Below are 14329 nucleotides of genomic sequence, written 5' to 3'. Positions count from 1 at the left end.
ACTTAGAGCCTGGGAACTGTCCCTTACCAGTTTTGCTCAAGGCTGAGCTCTACTGCTTGAGGCCCTTCCAGCTTTTTGGTGATTAATTGGAGATAAGAGTCTCAAGGACTTTCCTGCCTGGGTTTGAATTGAGATCTTCAGATCTCAGCTTCCTGAGTAGCTAGGATTATAGGTGTGAGCTACTGGTACCTGGCCGTCCAAATCTGTTTTACGGAAAGAAATTATCTGATAGGTAGAGCATGTTCACGGGCTCTGCTTTCTGAAGAAAATCTATGAAATGGTTGAAATGACCCCCTTTGGGACTTGGACTGTTTGTACAGTTTGAGGCAGCCTACAATCCAGTACCAAAGAAAAACAGCCAGCCAAAGTTCACCCTGAAGAAGTTAGTACAGCGACTGCATATCAACAAGCCTGCTGAGCATGTCCAGGCCCTGCTGGGCTACAGGTGAGAAGCTACATGCTGCACATATGTTCCATCATGGTGACTCCATCATAGTTCATCTATGCCCCAATCTTGATAGTTCTTTTTTTGGGGGGGGTCCGGTCATGGGCCTGAACTCTGGGCCTGGGCGCTGTCCCTCAGCTCTTCAGCTCAAGGCAAGCACTCTACCACTTGAGCCATAGCGCCACATCCGGCTTTTTTTTCTGGTTATGTGGTGCTGAGGAATCGAACCCAGGGCCTCATGCATGCAAGGCAAGCACTCTACCACTGAGCCACCTTCCCAGCCCCCAATCTTGGTAGTTTTAAACTTAGAGCAACACAAGTTTGGGCAAGCCTGGGCAGATGTTGTCAACATGACTAACTGGCTTTGATTAAGTCCCCTTTTCTACTTTCTGCTAGCTTTGAAATGATTGACAATTTCTTCTCTGTCCTAGGTACCCCTCCAGCCTACAGCAGTTTTCTCAAAGTCACCTCCCTGGGCCATGGGATTCTAGCAGAGCTGGGCAGCGGATGAAGCTATCTAGACCAGAGACCTGGGAGCGAGAGCTGAGTCTTCGGGGCAATAAAGCTTCTGTCTGGGAGGACCTCATTGGTAGGGTGATCTTGACCATCTAATTCTTCCTTCCCTCCCTCCCTCTCTCCTTCCTTCCTTCCTTCCTTCCTTCCTTCTTTTCTTCCTTCTTCTTTTTCAGTTTCTTGTGCCTATACTGGGGCTTGAACTCAGGATCTCTTGTCTTGTTCTTGCTTGGCTTTTTTTTATACAAGGCTGGTACTTTGCCACTTGAGCCACACCTCCTCTTCTAGCTTTTTGCTAGTTAATTGAAAAAGAGAGTCTTGTAGACTTTTCTGCTCAGGCTGGATGTGAACTGTGATCCTCAGATCCTCAGATCCTTAGCCTCCTGAGTAACTAGAATTATAGGTATGAGTCACCAACACCCAGCTCTCTCTTCGTATTTTTTTTTGTCTGCTATGGGGCTTAAACTAAGGGCCTGGGTGCTGTCCCTGAGCTCTTTCACTCAGGGCTAGCACTCTACTACTTTGAGCCACAGTTCCTCACTGGTTTTCCAGCAGTTAATTGAAGAGAAGAATCTCTTGGACTTTCCTGCCCAGCTTTGCTTTATATCACAGTCCTCAGATCTCAGCCTCCTGAGTAGCTAGTATTACAAGTGTAGGCCACTAGTGCCCAGCTCTCTCTTCTTTCTTGTCTCTACCTTTTAGGTCTTGACTGGAAGGTTTCCATGGCAGTTATTCTTATGTCTAGTAATTACCTTACTGAAAATAGTTGGATTTATAAGATTTGCCATTCACCAGTCACAAAGTGGACAGTGGTGACTACTTCGGGTATTTTTTTTTTTTTTTTTTTTTTTGGTCAGGGGGCTTGAACTCAGGGCCTGGATATGTGGTGACTGCTTTGTATGCAGTTGGCATCATAGATAGGCCAGTATCCAGTTAGGTAATACCCAAGTCTGTCATTTATTTATTTATTTATTTTAATTGTGAAAATACCATACAGAGGGGTTATAATTACATGGGTAAGGTAATGAGTACATTTCTTATCAAGCATTGTTGCCTCCTCCTTTGTTTCCCCTTCCCATCCCTTCCCATCTACCCTACCCCCACCTCTCGCCAAAGTTGTAAAGTTCATTTTTTGACATAACATCTTATACATCTCATTGTTGCAATGATACCCAAGTCTTTATCAGCATGTGACAAATGTGGCAACTCTCCTATGACCATATTTCTACTATTATACCTGTGTGACTAATTTCAAACAAGATAGAACTAGCTTTTGGCACATTGGAATCTCTACAGAAGCTCATATTTAGGTCATGGATGATTCATGTAATTTGTCTACACTGTAAATATGATAAATATTCAAATAGGGTAGGATCACTTTGTTCTTTTCTGTTTTTATTGTTAGTTTGAACTATAGAACTTTTTTTCTATTATCACATATATCTTTGTTTCCTTTGGCTTCCTCTTTTATCTTTGAAAATTTAGAATCAATTTCTTTTTGTTGAAAATATCTAAATTAAAGCCTGGTATGGTGGCGCATATCTGTAACCCCAGCACTCAGGAAGCTGAGGGCAGACGATTGAGAATTTAAAAGGCCAACCTGGACAACATAGTGACTTTGAGACGAGCCTGGGCTTTATAAAAAGAACCCTGTTTTGTTTTTTTTTGGGGGGGGGGTCCGGTCGTGGGGCCTGAACTCTGGGCATGGGCGCTGTCCCTCAGCTCTTCAGCTCAGGGCTAGCGCTCTACCACTTGAGCCACAGCGCCACTTCCAGCTTTTTTCTTTTTTTTTTTTTTTTTGCTTATGTGGTGCTGAGGAATCGAACCCAGGGCCTCATACATGCAAGGCAAGCACTCTACCACTGAGCCACCTTCCCAGCCCAAGAACCCTGTTTTAACTTCCTGCTCCCATCCCCTAAAAAGAAAAGTATCAGCCAGTGCTAGTGGCTCATACCTGTAACCCTAGCTACCCAGGAGGCTGAGATCTGAGGATTGTGGTTTAAAGCCAACCAAGGCAGGAAAGTCTGTGAGCTTCTTATCTATAATAAACTGTAATAAGGTACTCAGAAAAAGCTAGAAGTGATGCTGTGCTTCAAGTGGTAGAACACTAGTTTTGAGCAAAAGAAGCTCAGGGACAGTGCCTGGGCCATGAGTTCAAGCCCCAGGATCAGCAAAAATGAAAATAAAAACAAACATAAAAAAAATCTATCTTTAGGGCTGGGAAGTTAGTTGGTTCAGTGGTAGAGTGCTTACCTTGCATGCCTGAGGCCCTGGGTTCGATTCCTCAGCACCACATAAGCAAAAAGAAAAAAGCCGGAAGTGGCGCTGTGGCTCAAGTGGTAGAGTGCTAGCCTTGAGCTGAAGAGCTGAGGGACAGCGCTCAGGCCCAGAGTTCAGGCCCCACGACCGGACCCAAAAAAATAAATAAATAAAAATCTACCTTTAGATCTGTGCCTGATTTTGTTTTTCTTTAGCTCAAGGCTGACACTCTAATACTGAGCCACAGATCCACTTATGCTTTTATGCTTTTTGCTAGTTAATGGCTAATTAGAGTCTCAGAGACTTTTCTGCCTAGACTGACTTCAAACCATGATTTTTAGATTATAGCCTCCTGAGTAGCTAATATTACAGTTGTGAGTCACTAGCACCTGGCTTGGGTGAAATTTTATAGACTTCACATTTTGGAACTTTAGAAGCCCAGATGTTTTGCCTTTTCGTGGTGTACTTCCTGTTATGGATAGTACTCAGGGCAGCCCAAATTACTCAGCTATTTGTTATATTCTCTATCTCTGTGAGCATTACTAGTGGTGTGAGTAGAAGAATCACATGAAATCTCTGCCATTTGGGATCAAGATCCTTCTGATTTCTGCCAAATGCTGGTGGGATGGAGGAACCTAGGTGATAGTTAGCATAAACAGATGGTTTTAAAAGTACCATCTCTACTTCCTCCCTCTAGATGAAAACTACTGACTGAAAATTCAAAATTTATCATTCATCTTGTCTGAGGCAATACTCATAGTCAAATCCTTTGTTCTCCTGAGGTTTACTCTTTTTTTTTTTGGTCAGTTGTGGGGCTTGAACTCTGAGCCTGAGCACTATCCCTGAGCTCTTCAGCTCAAGATGAGCACTCTACCACTTGAGCCACAGTGCCACTTCCATTTTTCTGGTGGTTAATTGAAGTTATGAGTCTCACAGACTTTCCTGCCCGGGTTGGCTTTGAACCATGATCCTCAGATCTCAGCCTCCTGTGTAGCTAGGATTATAGGCATGAGCCATTGGGCTACTTTTTCTTTTTCTCTTCTGTTCTTTTCTTTCTTTTTTTTTTTTTGGTTGGTCGTGGTGCTTGAACTCTGGGCCTGGGCACTGTCCCTCAGCTCTTCAGCTCAAGGCGAGCGCTCTACCACTTGAGCTACAGCGCCACTTCTGGTTTTTCTGGTGGTTTATTGGAGATAGGAGTCTCATGGTCTCTTCTGCCCGGGCTGGCTTTGAACCGCGATCCTCAGATCTCAGCCTCCTGAGTAGCTAGGATTATAGGCGTGAGCCACCAGCGCCTGGCAGTCTTCTGTTCTTTTCTTATTTCTTCTTTTCATTTTTTTTTTTTCTGAGTTAGCGTTTCCCTATTCAGCCCAGGCAGGCTTCAAACTTTGGAGCTGGAAGTGTGGCTTAGGTGGTAGAGCTCCAGCCAATGAGTGAAAGCATAATACTGAGTTTGAGTAGTGATCTCTGACCAAAACAATAACAAACAGAATTTTTCTGCCTTTGTGTCCTGGGTGCTGAGAGGTATGCTCTTGGCTTCAGAATTTTATTTATTTTAGTCAGTCATGGGACTTGAACTCTATGCCTGGACCCTGTCCCTAAGCTCTTTTGTTCAAGGCTAGTACTCTACCACTTTGAACCACAGCTCCACTATAAGAGTCCCACAGGAACTTTTCTGCCTGGACTGGCTTTGAACCATGATTCTCAGATCTTAGCCTTCTGAGTAGCTGGGATTACAGGTGTAAGCCACTGGCGCCTGGCTTCTTTTATTGATTTATTTTTTTTGTGAGAGAGAGTCTCAATAAATAGCTCATGCTGACTTCAAATTTACATCCCTTCTGCTTTAGCCTTCCAAGTGCTGGGACTAAAGATGGATACCACCATGCTTCAGCACCCAGGTTTTGAATATATACAGTAAAAACATTGTTGAATACTTCAGAAAATGTGTGTATTTCAAAATTATGCACACACACACACACATTTTAGTCTGTTTTGGGGCTTGAACTTGAGCTCTTCAGCTCAAGGCTAGTGCTCTACCACTTGAGCTACAGTGCCACTTCTGGTTTTCTGGTGATTAATTGGAGATAAGAGTATCAGATTTTCCTGCCCAGGCTGGCCTTGAACTGCCATCCTCAGATCTCAGCCTCTTGAGTAAATAGGATTACAGGCATGAGCCACAGTTGCCCTGCCTCTAAAATTATATTCTTTTTTTTTTTTTTTTGGTCATGGGGCTTGAACTTGGCCTGGGTGCTGTCCCTCAGCTCTTCAGCTCAAGGTGAGAGCTCTACCATTTGAGCCAAGCGCCACTTCTGGTTTTCTAGTGGTTTATTGGAGAAAAGAGTCTCACGGACTTTCCTGCCCAGGCTGGCTTTGAACCGCAATCCTCGGATCTCAGCCTTCTGAGTAGCTAGGATTATAGGCGAGAGCCACTGGTGCCCGGATTAAAATTATATTCTTTTTTTTTTTTTGGTCCAGTCATAGGGCCTGAACTCTGGGCCTGGGCACTGTCCCTCAGCTCTTCAGCTCAAGGCTAGTGCTCTACCACTTGAGCCACAGCACCACTTCTGGCTTTTTTTTTCTGCTTATGTGGTGCTGAGGAATCGAACCCAGGGCCTCATGCATGCAAGGCAAGCGTTCTACCACTGAGCCACCTTCCCAGCCCAAAATTATATTCTTATACTAGTATATTGTATACTTTAAAAAATGAAAAAAATAGTTAAATGCTTGTGGCTCACATATCTGTAGATACTCATGAAGATAAGACCTGAAGATTCATAGTTTGAAACTAGCTAGGGCCGAAAAGTTCATGAGATGCCATCTCCAGTTAACCAATGAAAGGCAGAGCTAGATGCATAGCTCAAGTGACAGAGGGCAAGCTGAGCCAGCATGAGGCCTGAATTCAAACCCTAGTACTGCCAAAAAGAAAAGGAAATGTACAAAATATAGATTAAAAATAACAATGAAGGGGCTGGGAAAGTGGCTCAGCAGTAAAGTGCTTGCCTTGCATGCATGAGGCCCTGGGTTTGATTCCTTAGCGCCACATAAACAGAGAAGGCCAGAAGTGGTACTGAGGCTCAAGTGGTAGAGTACTAGCCTTGAGCTGAAGAACTCAGGGACAGAGCCCAGGCCTAGAGTTCAAGCCCCACAACTGACAAAAAAAAAAAAGAAAAGAAAAGAAAAAAAATACTAATGTATAAAATGAAATATGAAAATATAGTAGTATGAAATACACAAAATATAAAATAAATTTAGGTATGCAGCCCCCCATTGGAAACTATAGGTCTCATTAATATGTTTATGAATAATTTTTTAATTAAAAGAGTAAATCTTCCAATCTCAAAGATAAATATCTAAATTATACAGCAATACATATATTGGACTTTCTATAGCAATGATCTAGAAAGCCTTGCAAAAGCAACAGCTGAGAAAACTTGAGTTGATAATGGGCACAATAGTCCTTTTCAGTGGGTATAGAACCTCATTGTTCCATGTGTTTGTAAATAAGAAGTATGATGGGAATCACGTACAGTGGCACACATCTATACTCTCAGTTACAGAGAGCTGAAGCAGGAGTATTTTTTCAGTACAGGAGTTTGAGATCATAGACAACATAGCCCATCTCAAAATAGAAAACAACAACAACAAAAGAACTGGTGGCTCATGCCTGTAATCCTAGTCACTCAAGAGGCTAAGATCTGAGGATCATGGCTAAAAGCCAGTCCCAGCAAGGAAGTCTGTGGAGCTGTGGCTCATGTGATAGTGTGTTAGCCTTGAGTGATAAAATCCAAGTGAGTGCATGAAGCCCTGAGTTCAAGCCCCAGTCCCAAGCACCAAAAAAAGAAAAAGGAAAGGAAAGGAAGAGAAGGGAGGAAGGAAGGAAAGAAGGAATTATTAGGCAGGATGGTAGTTCAGTGGTAGAGCATGTGTTTAGCATGCATAAAACTTTAGTTTCAATCTTAGCACCAGGAAAGAATTATGACTAGAGAATCCTAAGACTTCCAGAAGGCTAAAGTTTCTAGCTACAGTATCAGTGAGACCTAGATGACTTCAATAGCTACCATCATTCTCTGGGTGATGGCTGTGGATGGCGTAGGCTAGTACCCAGTGTGTGGACTCCAGGGAGGACTGGTAAGCATGGTCTCTAACATGCTCTGGTGCACCTCTGGCAGTATCCAGAAACAGTATCACACCTAGTGTGTGTGTGTGTGTATGTGTGTGTGTGTGTGTATACAAATATATAGATAGATAGATTATAAAGAAAAGACCAATATTATGCCGGAGTCAGTGGCTCATGCCTGTAATCCTAGCAATTCAGGAATCTGAGATCTGGGGATTGCGGTTCAAAGTCAGCCTGGGCAGGAAACTCCATAAGACTCCTATCTCCAATAAACCACTCAGAAAACCTGAAATAGTGCTGTGGCTCAAGTGGTAGAGTGCCAACCTTGAGCTGAAGAGCTGAGGGACAGCACCCAGGCCCAAAGTTGAAGCCCCTTGACTGAAAAAAAAAAAAAGACAAATATTTCCCATGTAGATTGAACCTAAATGTTCCCTCAACCCATATGTTATATGTGATATATATCATTGAAGTTTAATATGACTTATACCTACTTATCTTTGAATTGTAGATCAATATAGAATGATATTTTTTAGTATTAACTAAAGGAAACCTCTAAAATGAACCTTAGCCTTAAAAAAGTCTTAAGAACTTTGCTCACTTTGGCAGAACATACACTAAAATTGGAATGATACAGAGATTAGCATGGCCCCTGTGCAAGGATGACATGTAAATTTGTGAAGCATTCCATATTAAAAGTTATGATTTAAAAATGATCCTAACAATCATAGGTATAAATGAGTAATGGGGCACTGGTGGCTCACACCTGTAATCCTACCTACTCAGGATGACAAGATCTGAGGATCTAGGTTCAAAGCTAGCCCAGACAGGAAAGTCCATGAGACTCTTATCTCCAAATCACTAACAAAAAGGCAGAAGTAGAGCTGTGGCTCAAGTAGTAGAGCTGTGGCTCAAGTAGTAGAGCCACTAGCCTGAGTGAAAAAGCTAAGGGACAATGCTCAAGCATTAAAAAAAGTTTGGAAACCATTGTTCTAAACTAGAGAATACATTTTTCCAGTTGAACTCAATTTTAGCATTAGAGACATTAGTAATTATTTTGTTCATTGAAACAGATATGTAACTAATAAACAGTATTGATAAGTTTGCAGATATTTCTGGTCAATCCTGGTTTTATCTTTTTAAACTTTTAAAGCATTTGCTTTTATTTATTTGTTTGTTTGTTTGTTTATTTAATTTATTTATTTGCTGATCCTGTGGTTTCAACTCAGGGCCTTGTCCCTCAGCTTTTTTTTTTTTCCCGCCGGTTGTGGGGCCTGAACTCTGGGCTTGGGCACTGTCCCTCAGCTCTTCAGCTCAAGGCAAGCGCTCTACCACTTGAGTCACAGGGCCAATTCCGGGTTTTTCTGCTTATGTGGTGCTGAGGAATCGAACCCAGGGCCTCATGCATTGCAAGGCAAGCTCTCTACCACTGAGCCACCTTCCCAGCCCGTCCCTCAGCTTTTATTTTTGCTCCAGGGTGGTGCTCTACTGCTTAAGCCACAGCTCCACTTCTGACTTTTTGATGGTTAATTGGAGATAAGAATCTCAGGATTTCCTTCTCAGGCAGTTTTGAACCTTGATCTCAGATCTTAGCTTTCTGAATAGCTAGGATTACAGGCCTGAACCATGGGGCCTAGCTTCTTTTTGAATGGGGGTTGAAGATTTGACTCAGGTGGTAGAGTGTCAGCCAGTGAACAAAATGTCAGATTTAGAACTCAAATCCTGAAGACTTGGAAAAAAATTATATTAAGTGAAGTAAGCCAGACCCAAATGAAACATAGGTCCCATGGTTTCCCTCATTTGCAATAATTAGTATACAGCTAGGATAATCTTACATATGACCATATAAGATGATGCTAAGTGAAATGAACCCCAAGATATGGATACAAGAGGTCTTTCTTTGTTGTTCTTGTTTTTAATGTACTGTGTGATTTTTTTGTTTCTTTTGTATGTTCTTCCCCCTATGGTATATCCCCTGTTGTCACTGTACTTGATTTTGGGACCCTGCATCTTGTATACATTTGTCTAATTTGGGGAGGGGAAGGGGAATAACAAAATGCTGAAACAAGGACACTGAATGACCCATTGCAACAGTGATACTCACAAGACTCTATGTTGGAAATGAACTTTACAACTGTGGGGAGGGAGAGGAGTGAGAGAGGTGGTGGAGAGAAGGGATAGCAACAAAGGAGGGAGTAACAATGCTGGACAAGAAATGTACTCATTGCCTTATTCATGTAACTGTAAACCCTCTGTGCAGCATCTTTACAATAAAATTAAATTAAAAAAAAAAGAATTCAAACCTGGTCTCGGACCAGAAATAAAAAGTGGGTTGGATATGTGATGGTAGTGCATCAGTTAGTGAGCACAAGTAAGATCAGGTAGTGAGTTTGAGTCCTAGTTGCACAATATTTTAAAAATAGATTAGATTGGGCTGGGAAGGTGGCTCAGTGGTAGAGCGCTTCCCTTGCATGCATGAGGCCTGGGTTCGATTCCTCAGCACCACATAAGCAAAAAGAAAAAAGCTGGAAGTGGCACTGTGGCTCAAGTGGTAGAGCGCTAGCCTTGAGCTGAAGAGCGGAGGGACAGCGCCCATGCCCAGAGTTCAGGCCCCACGACCGGACCCCCCCCCCCAAAAATAGAATAGATTATACATAGTCCCCCATTCCCTCCACCTGGACCTTTCCAGATTGAATCTGAATTTCTTGCTCTGGTCTTTGACCTCTCGCTCAGTGCTCATTTGCTTTCTTCCAATCTCTGCCCCATCCTCCACAGACAATGGGAAGCTTCCATTCATGGCTATGCTTCGAAACCTGTGCAACTTGCTGCGAGTTGGCATTAGCACCCGCCACCATGACCTTGTTCTGCAGAGACTCCAGCACTCGGTATGTGTGAGGGTGGACAGCCTGTGGCTCTACTTGAAGACTGATTATGAAAATGCTGCTGCTGACATAGTGGTGGCCAGGCTTTTCTGAGTACCCAAGAAAGGCCAGGGTCACCAGTCGGTTTCACTGTGGACTGCAATAGGTGTGAAAATGCAAAGGCAGATATGTTGTCTGAAGTTTCAGTACATCATTTGAGAAATTATAATACCACTTAAGAACTTTCATTTTTAATTTCTGAGCTTCATGACTACCAGAAAGAATCCTTTTTTGTCGTTGTTGTTCCAATACTGGGGCTTGAATGCAGGACCTCAAACTTTTTGTTAGCTTCTGCTTAAGGCTGGCACTCAACCACTTGAGCCACAGCTCTACTTCTGACTTTTTTTTTTTGTCGGTTGTGGGGCTTGAATTTTGTGCCTGGGCACTGTCCCTGAGCTTTTCAGCTTAGGGCAAGTGTTCTACCACTTGAGCCACAGTACCACTTCTGGGTTTTCTGGAGGTTAATTGGAGATAAGAGTCTCACGGACTTTCCTGCCCAGGCTGATTTTGATCCTAAGATCTCAGTCTCCTTAGTAGCTAGGATTCTAGGCAGGAGCTGCCAGCACCCAGCAAGAATCCTTTTTATAATTTAACTGACCAGAGGGAGTATAGTATAAAATAAATGAGAGCTCTTCTATAATTTTATATTTCCTCTCTTGTATGTTAAAATGATGACTTTCTTTTCCATGTATCTGAAATTGTTTCCCTTTCCTCACCTTCCTACCCACCTCACAATTGGTTGGTAGGAATGAAGTGGTTACTTAATTGCCATGGCTTCCTCAGCATCCCTATTCTTCCTGGTCCTCTGCTCATGGTCCTTCCCTTGCTTTTCAGAAATCTGTGATTCATAGTCGGCAGTTTCCATTCAGATTCCTTAATGCCCACGATTCCATTGATAACCTTGAGACTCAACTCCGGAATAAAGGTATTAGTATTAGCTTCCTTCTTCCAATGTCTGCGTAGCTTTCAAGTCTAAATGAGACAGGCCCTCTGGTATTCTCAGCTCCTTATCTTGTAGACTTGGGGTGTGTGATAGGCAGAGGTCAGACACTTGCTAGCCCTGGGGATCAGAACATATTAGTAGCAGGATAAGATGAAGGAACAGAGGTTATCTGACTCACATGTTTTTCCTGTCACCACACAGCGTTGCCCTTTCCCTCCAATTTAAACCTGATGAGGCGGATAATGAATAGAATCTTTAAAAATATCAAGAGGCCTGCTAATCCAAGACACTTTCGCAGCCTAAGTCGTCGGCAGCTTCGGGCAGCTATGGCAATACCTGCGATCTACAAGCAACTGCAGTGGGAAAAGCTGAAAATAGAAAAGATCAGGTGTGTGTATGTGAATGAGTGTGTGTGTGTGTGAGAGAGAGAGACAGAGAGAGAGAGAGAGAGAGAGAGAGAGATGTGGGAGCCATAAGTATGAACTAGGACATTTGTTGATGAGGGGAGGGGCTTCACAATTGCCTGGGAACTACAGCTGTTTTTCTGGAAACATGTGCTTATAGTTATCCCTGTATAGATCTGCTTGGTTTTACCAACATCTCCTGTACAGCAAAACCTGAGCTTAATATTTTTCTGGCTCTATTCCCTGTAATTATTTCATTCATTCCCACGGACTCTGTCTCTCTCTCTTTTTTTTTTAAAATCAGTTGTGGGGCTTGAACTCTGGGCCTGGGCACTGCCCCTCTGCCCTTCAGCTCAAGGCTAGTGCTCTATCACTTGAGACACAGTGCCACTTCTGGTTTTCTGGTGGTTTATTGAAGATAAGAGTTTATTGAAGATAAGATTTAGCTGGGCGCTGGTGGCTCACGCCTGTAATCCTAGCTACTCAGGAGGCTGAGATCTGAGGATCATGGTTCAAATCCAGCTCAGGCAGGAAAGTCCGTGAAACTCTTATCTCCAATAAACCACCAAAAAACTGGAAGTGGCACTGTAGCTCAAGTGGTAGGCCACTAGCCCTGAGCTGAAGAGCTGAGGGACAGTGTTCAGGCCCAGAGTTCAAGGCCCAAGACTGACCAAAAAAAAAAGTCTCAGATTTTCCTGCAGGGCTGGCTTTGAACCGCAATCCTCAGATCTCAGTCTCCTTAGTAGGTAGGATTACAGGTGTGAGCCACTGGCGCCCTGCTTCTCTCTCTTCTTTAGTGCTCTCTCTAACTCATCTATGGTTTATTGTATTGTTCTTTGTAATAATTGTTTTTCTTTTTATTTCTCTTTCTCTTTCTCTCTCTCTCTCTCTCTCTCTCTCTCTCTCTCTCTCTCTCTCTCTCTCTCTCTCTCTCTCTCTCTCTCTCTCTCTTTCTCGACTTGAGACTTAAATTCTCTTGCTTTTGCTTGGCTTCTCATGAGAGAAGTCTGGTGCTCTACCACTTGAATCACAGCTTTGCTTCCTACTTTTTGCTAGTTAATTGAAGAAAAGAGTCTCATGGGCTTTTCTTTCTGGGCCGGCTTTGAACTGGAAACCTAAGATATCAGGTTCCTGAGTAACTAGGATTACAGACATGAGCCACCAGTGTCTGGCTTATCATTTTTTTGAATCAAGTCTATGCATAGCATTTGGTTGTTCCTTCTCTTAAATATCTCAATCTTCCTTTTACATCAGCAAACTGCTGTGAAACCAGATTCAAGGACCCCATCAAATGTCCCATGTTCTGGAATTGTGTGTTTTCCTAGGTTGTTTTTTAGTTTCATATCAGTTGGCATGAGCACTAAAGACTTAAATCTAAGCAGGGTGCCGGTGGTTCATGCCTATAATCCTAGCTATTCAGGAGGCTGAGATCTGATGATCTGGGTTCAAAGCCAGCATGGGCAGGAAAGTCCATGAATCTCCAATGAACCACCAGAAAACTGGAAGTGAGGCTGTGACTCAAGTGGTAGAGTGCTTGCCTTGAGATGAAGAGGGGACAGTGCCCAGGCCCAGATGACTGACTAAAAAAACAAAAAAAGACTTAATGTATTTAGATTTAGTAATTTTTTTTAATTTAATTTTATTTTTTTGTTGGTCCTGGGGCTTGAACTCTGGGCTTGGATGCTGTCCCTCAGCTCTATCAGCTCAAGGCGGGCGCTCTACCACTTGAGCTACAGCACCACTTCCGGTTTTCTTGTGGTTTATTGGAGATAAGAGTTTCACGGGCTTTTCTGCCTGGGCTGGCTTTGAACCTCGATCCTCAGATCTCAGCCTCCTGAGTAGCTAGGATTACAGGCGTGAACCACCGGCGCCCAGCTGTATACTTCTTTATAATAACAGTTTTAATTTTTTTTTTAAAGAAAAGAGAGTAAGGAAAGAGGAAGGAGGAAAGGGGAGAGGGGAGAGGAGAGTTAACTAGGCTACCAATCTTCTATGAGCACTAATCAATCCTGGCATCACTCTAGGAGGGCTCATCAGACTTTCTTTTTTTTTTTTTGTCAGTTGTGGGGCTTGAACTCTGGGCTTGGGTGCTATCCCTGCACTCTTCAGCTCAAGGCCAGCGCTCTACGCTTGAGCCACAGCACCACTTCTGGTTTTCTAGTGGTTAATCGGAGATGAGTCTCACAGACTTTTCTGCCCAGGCTGGCTTTGAACCATGATCAGGCGTGAGCCACTGGCGCCCGGCACTCTTCCTATTACTTTTTTGCTGAGGCAGCAAAAAAGTAGGCCATGCTAGCCAGGGATTCACTATGTAGTCCAGACTGGCCATCATCCTGCCTAGCCTCTCCAGTGTACTATGTATGTATGTATGCATACATATTGTGCCAGTACTGGGACTTGAATTCAGAGCTGAGTACTTCCCTTTTCATTCAAGGCTAGAGCTATATTATTTGAACCACAGTTCCACTTCTGGCTTTTTGGTCGTTATGTGGATATAACAGTCTCACAGACTTTCCTGTCCAGTCTCAGCCTCCTGAATAGTTAGGACTATAGGTGTGAGCTACAAGCTCCTGGCAATTTTCTCCTTTTTTTTGGTTTTGGTTTTTGTTGTTTTTTGTTTTGTTTTTTTGGTTGGTTGTGGGGCTTGAACTCTGGGCCTGGGTGCTGTCCCTCAGCTCTTCAGCTCAAGGCTAGCACTCTACCACTTGAGTCACAGCACCACTTCCGGCTTTT

General features: G+C 43.2%; 1 protein-coding gene and 1 non-coding gene across 3 annotated transcripts in view; both read left to right on the top strand.

The window, feature by feature from the left end:
- The window catches only part of Tep1 (telomerase associated protein 1), a 62943-nt gene that overhangs the window by 12142 nt on the left and 36472 nt on the right, over positions 1-14329 (top strand). For both annotated transcript variants that reach the window (XM_070024626.1, XM_070024617.1), the window contains exons 8-12: positions 321-445; positions 877-1034; positions 10104-10213; positions 11084-11174; positions 11394-11580. In XM_070024626.1, the coding sequence (XP_069880727.1) occupies positions 321-445; positions 877-1034; positions 10104-10213; positions 11084-11174; positions 11394-11580 (671 nt within the window). The remainder of the gene's footprint in view (positions 1-320; positions 446-876; positions 1035-10103; positions 10214-11083; positions 11175-11393; positions 11581-14329) is intronic.
- Positions 7924-8025, top strand: LOC138834782 (U6 spliceosomal RNA). The gene has a single exon (XR_011374259.1). It is a non-coding gene; the product is annotated as a U6 spliceosomal RNA (small nuclear RNA).

The sequence above is a fragment of the Dipodomys merriami genome, unplaced genomic scaffold (assembly GCF_024711535.1).
Source record: "Dipodomys merriami isolate MVZ:Mamm:240054 unplaced genomic scaffold, mDipMer1.0.p SCAF_1, whole genome shotgun sequence".
NCBI lineage: Eukaryota > Metazoa > Chordata > Mammalia > Rodentia > Heteromyidae > Dipodomys > Dipodomys merriami.
Note: the sequence above shows the minus strand (reverse complement) of the source record. Positions and strands in the feature narration are given on the sequence as shown.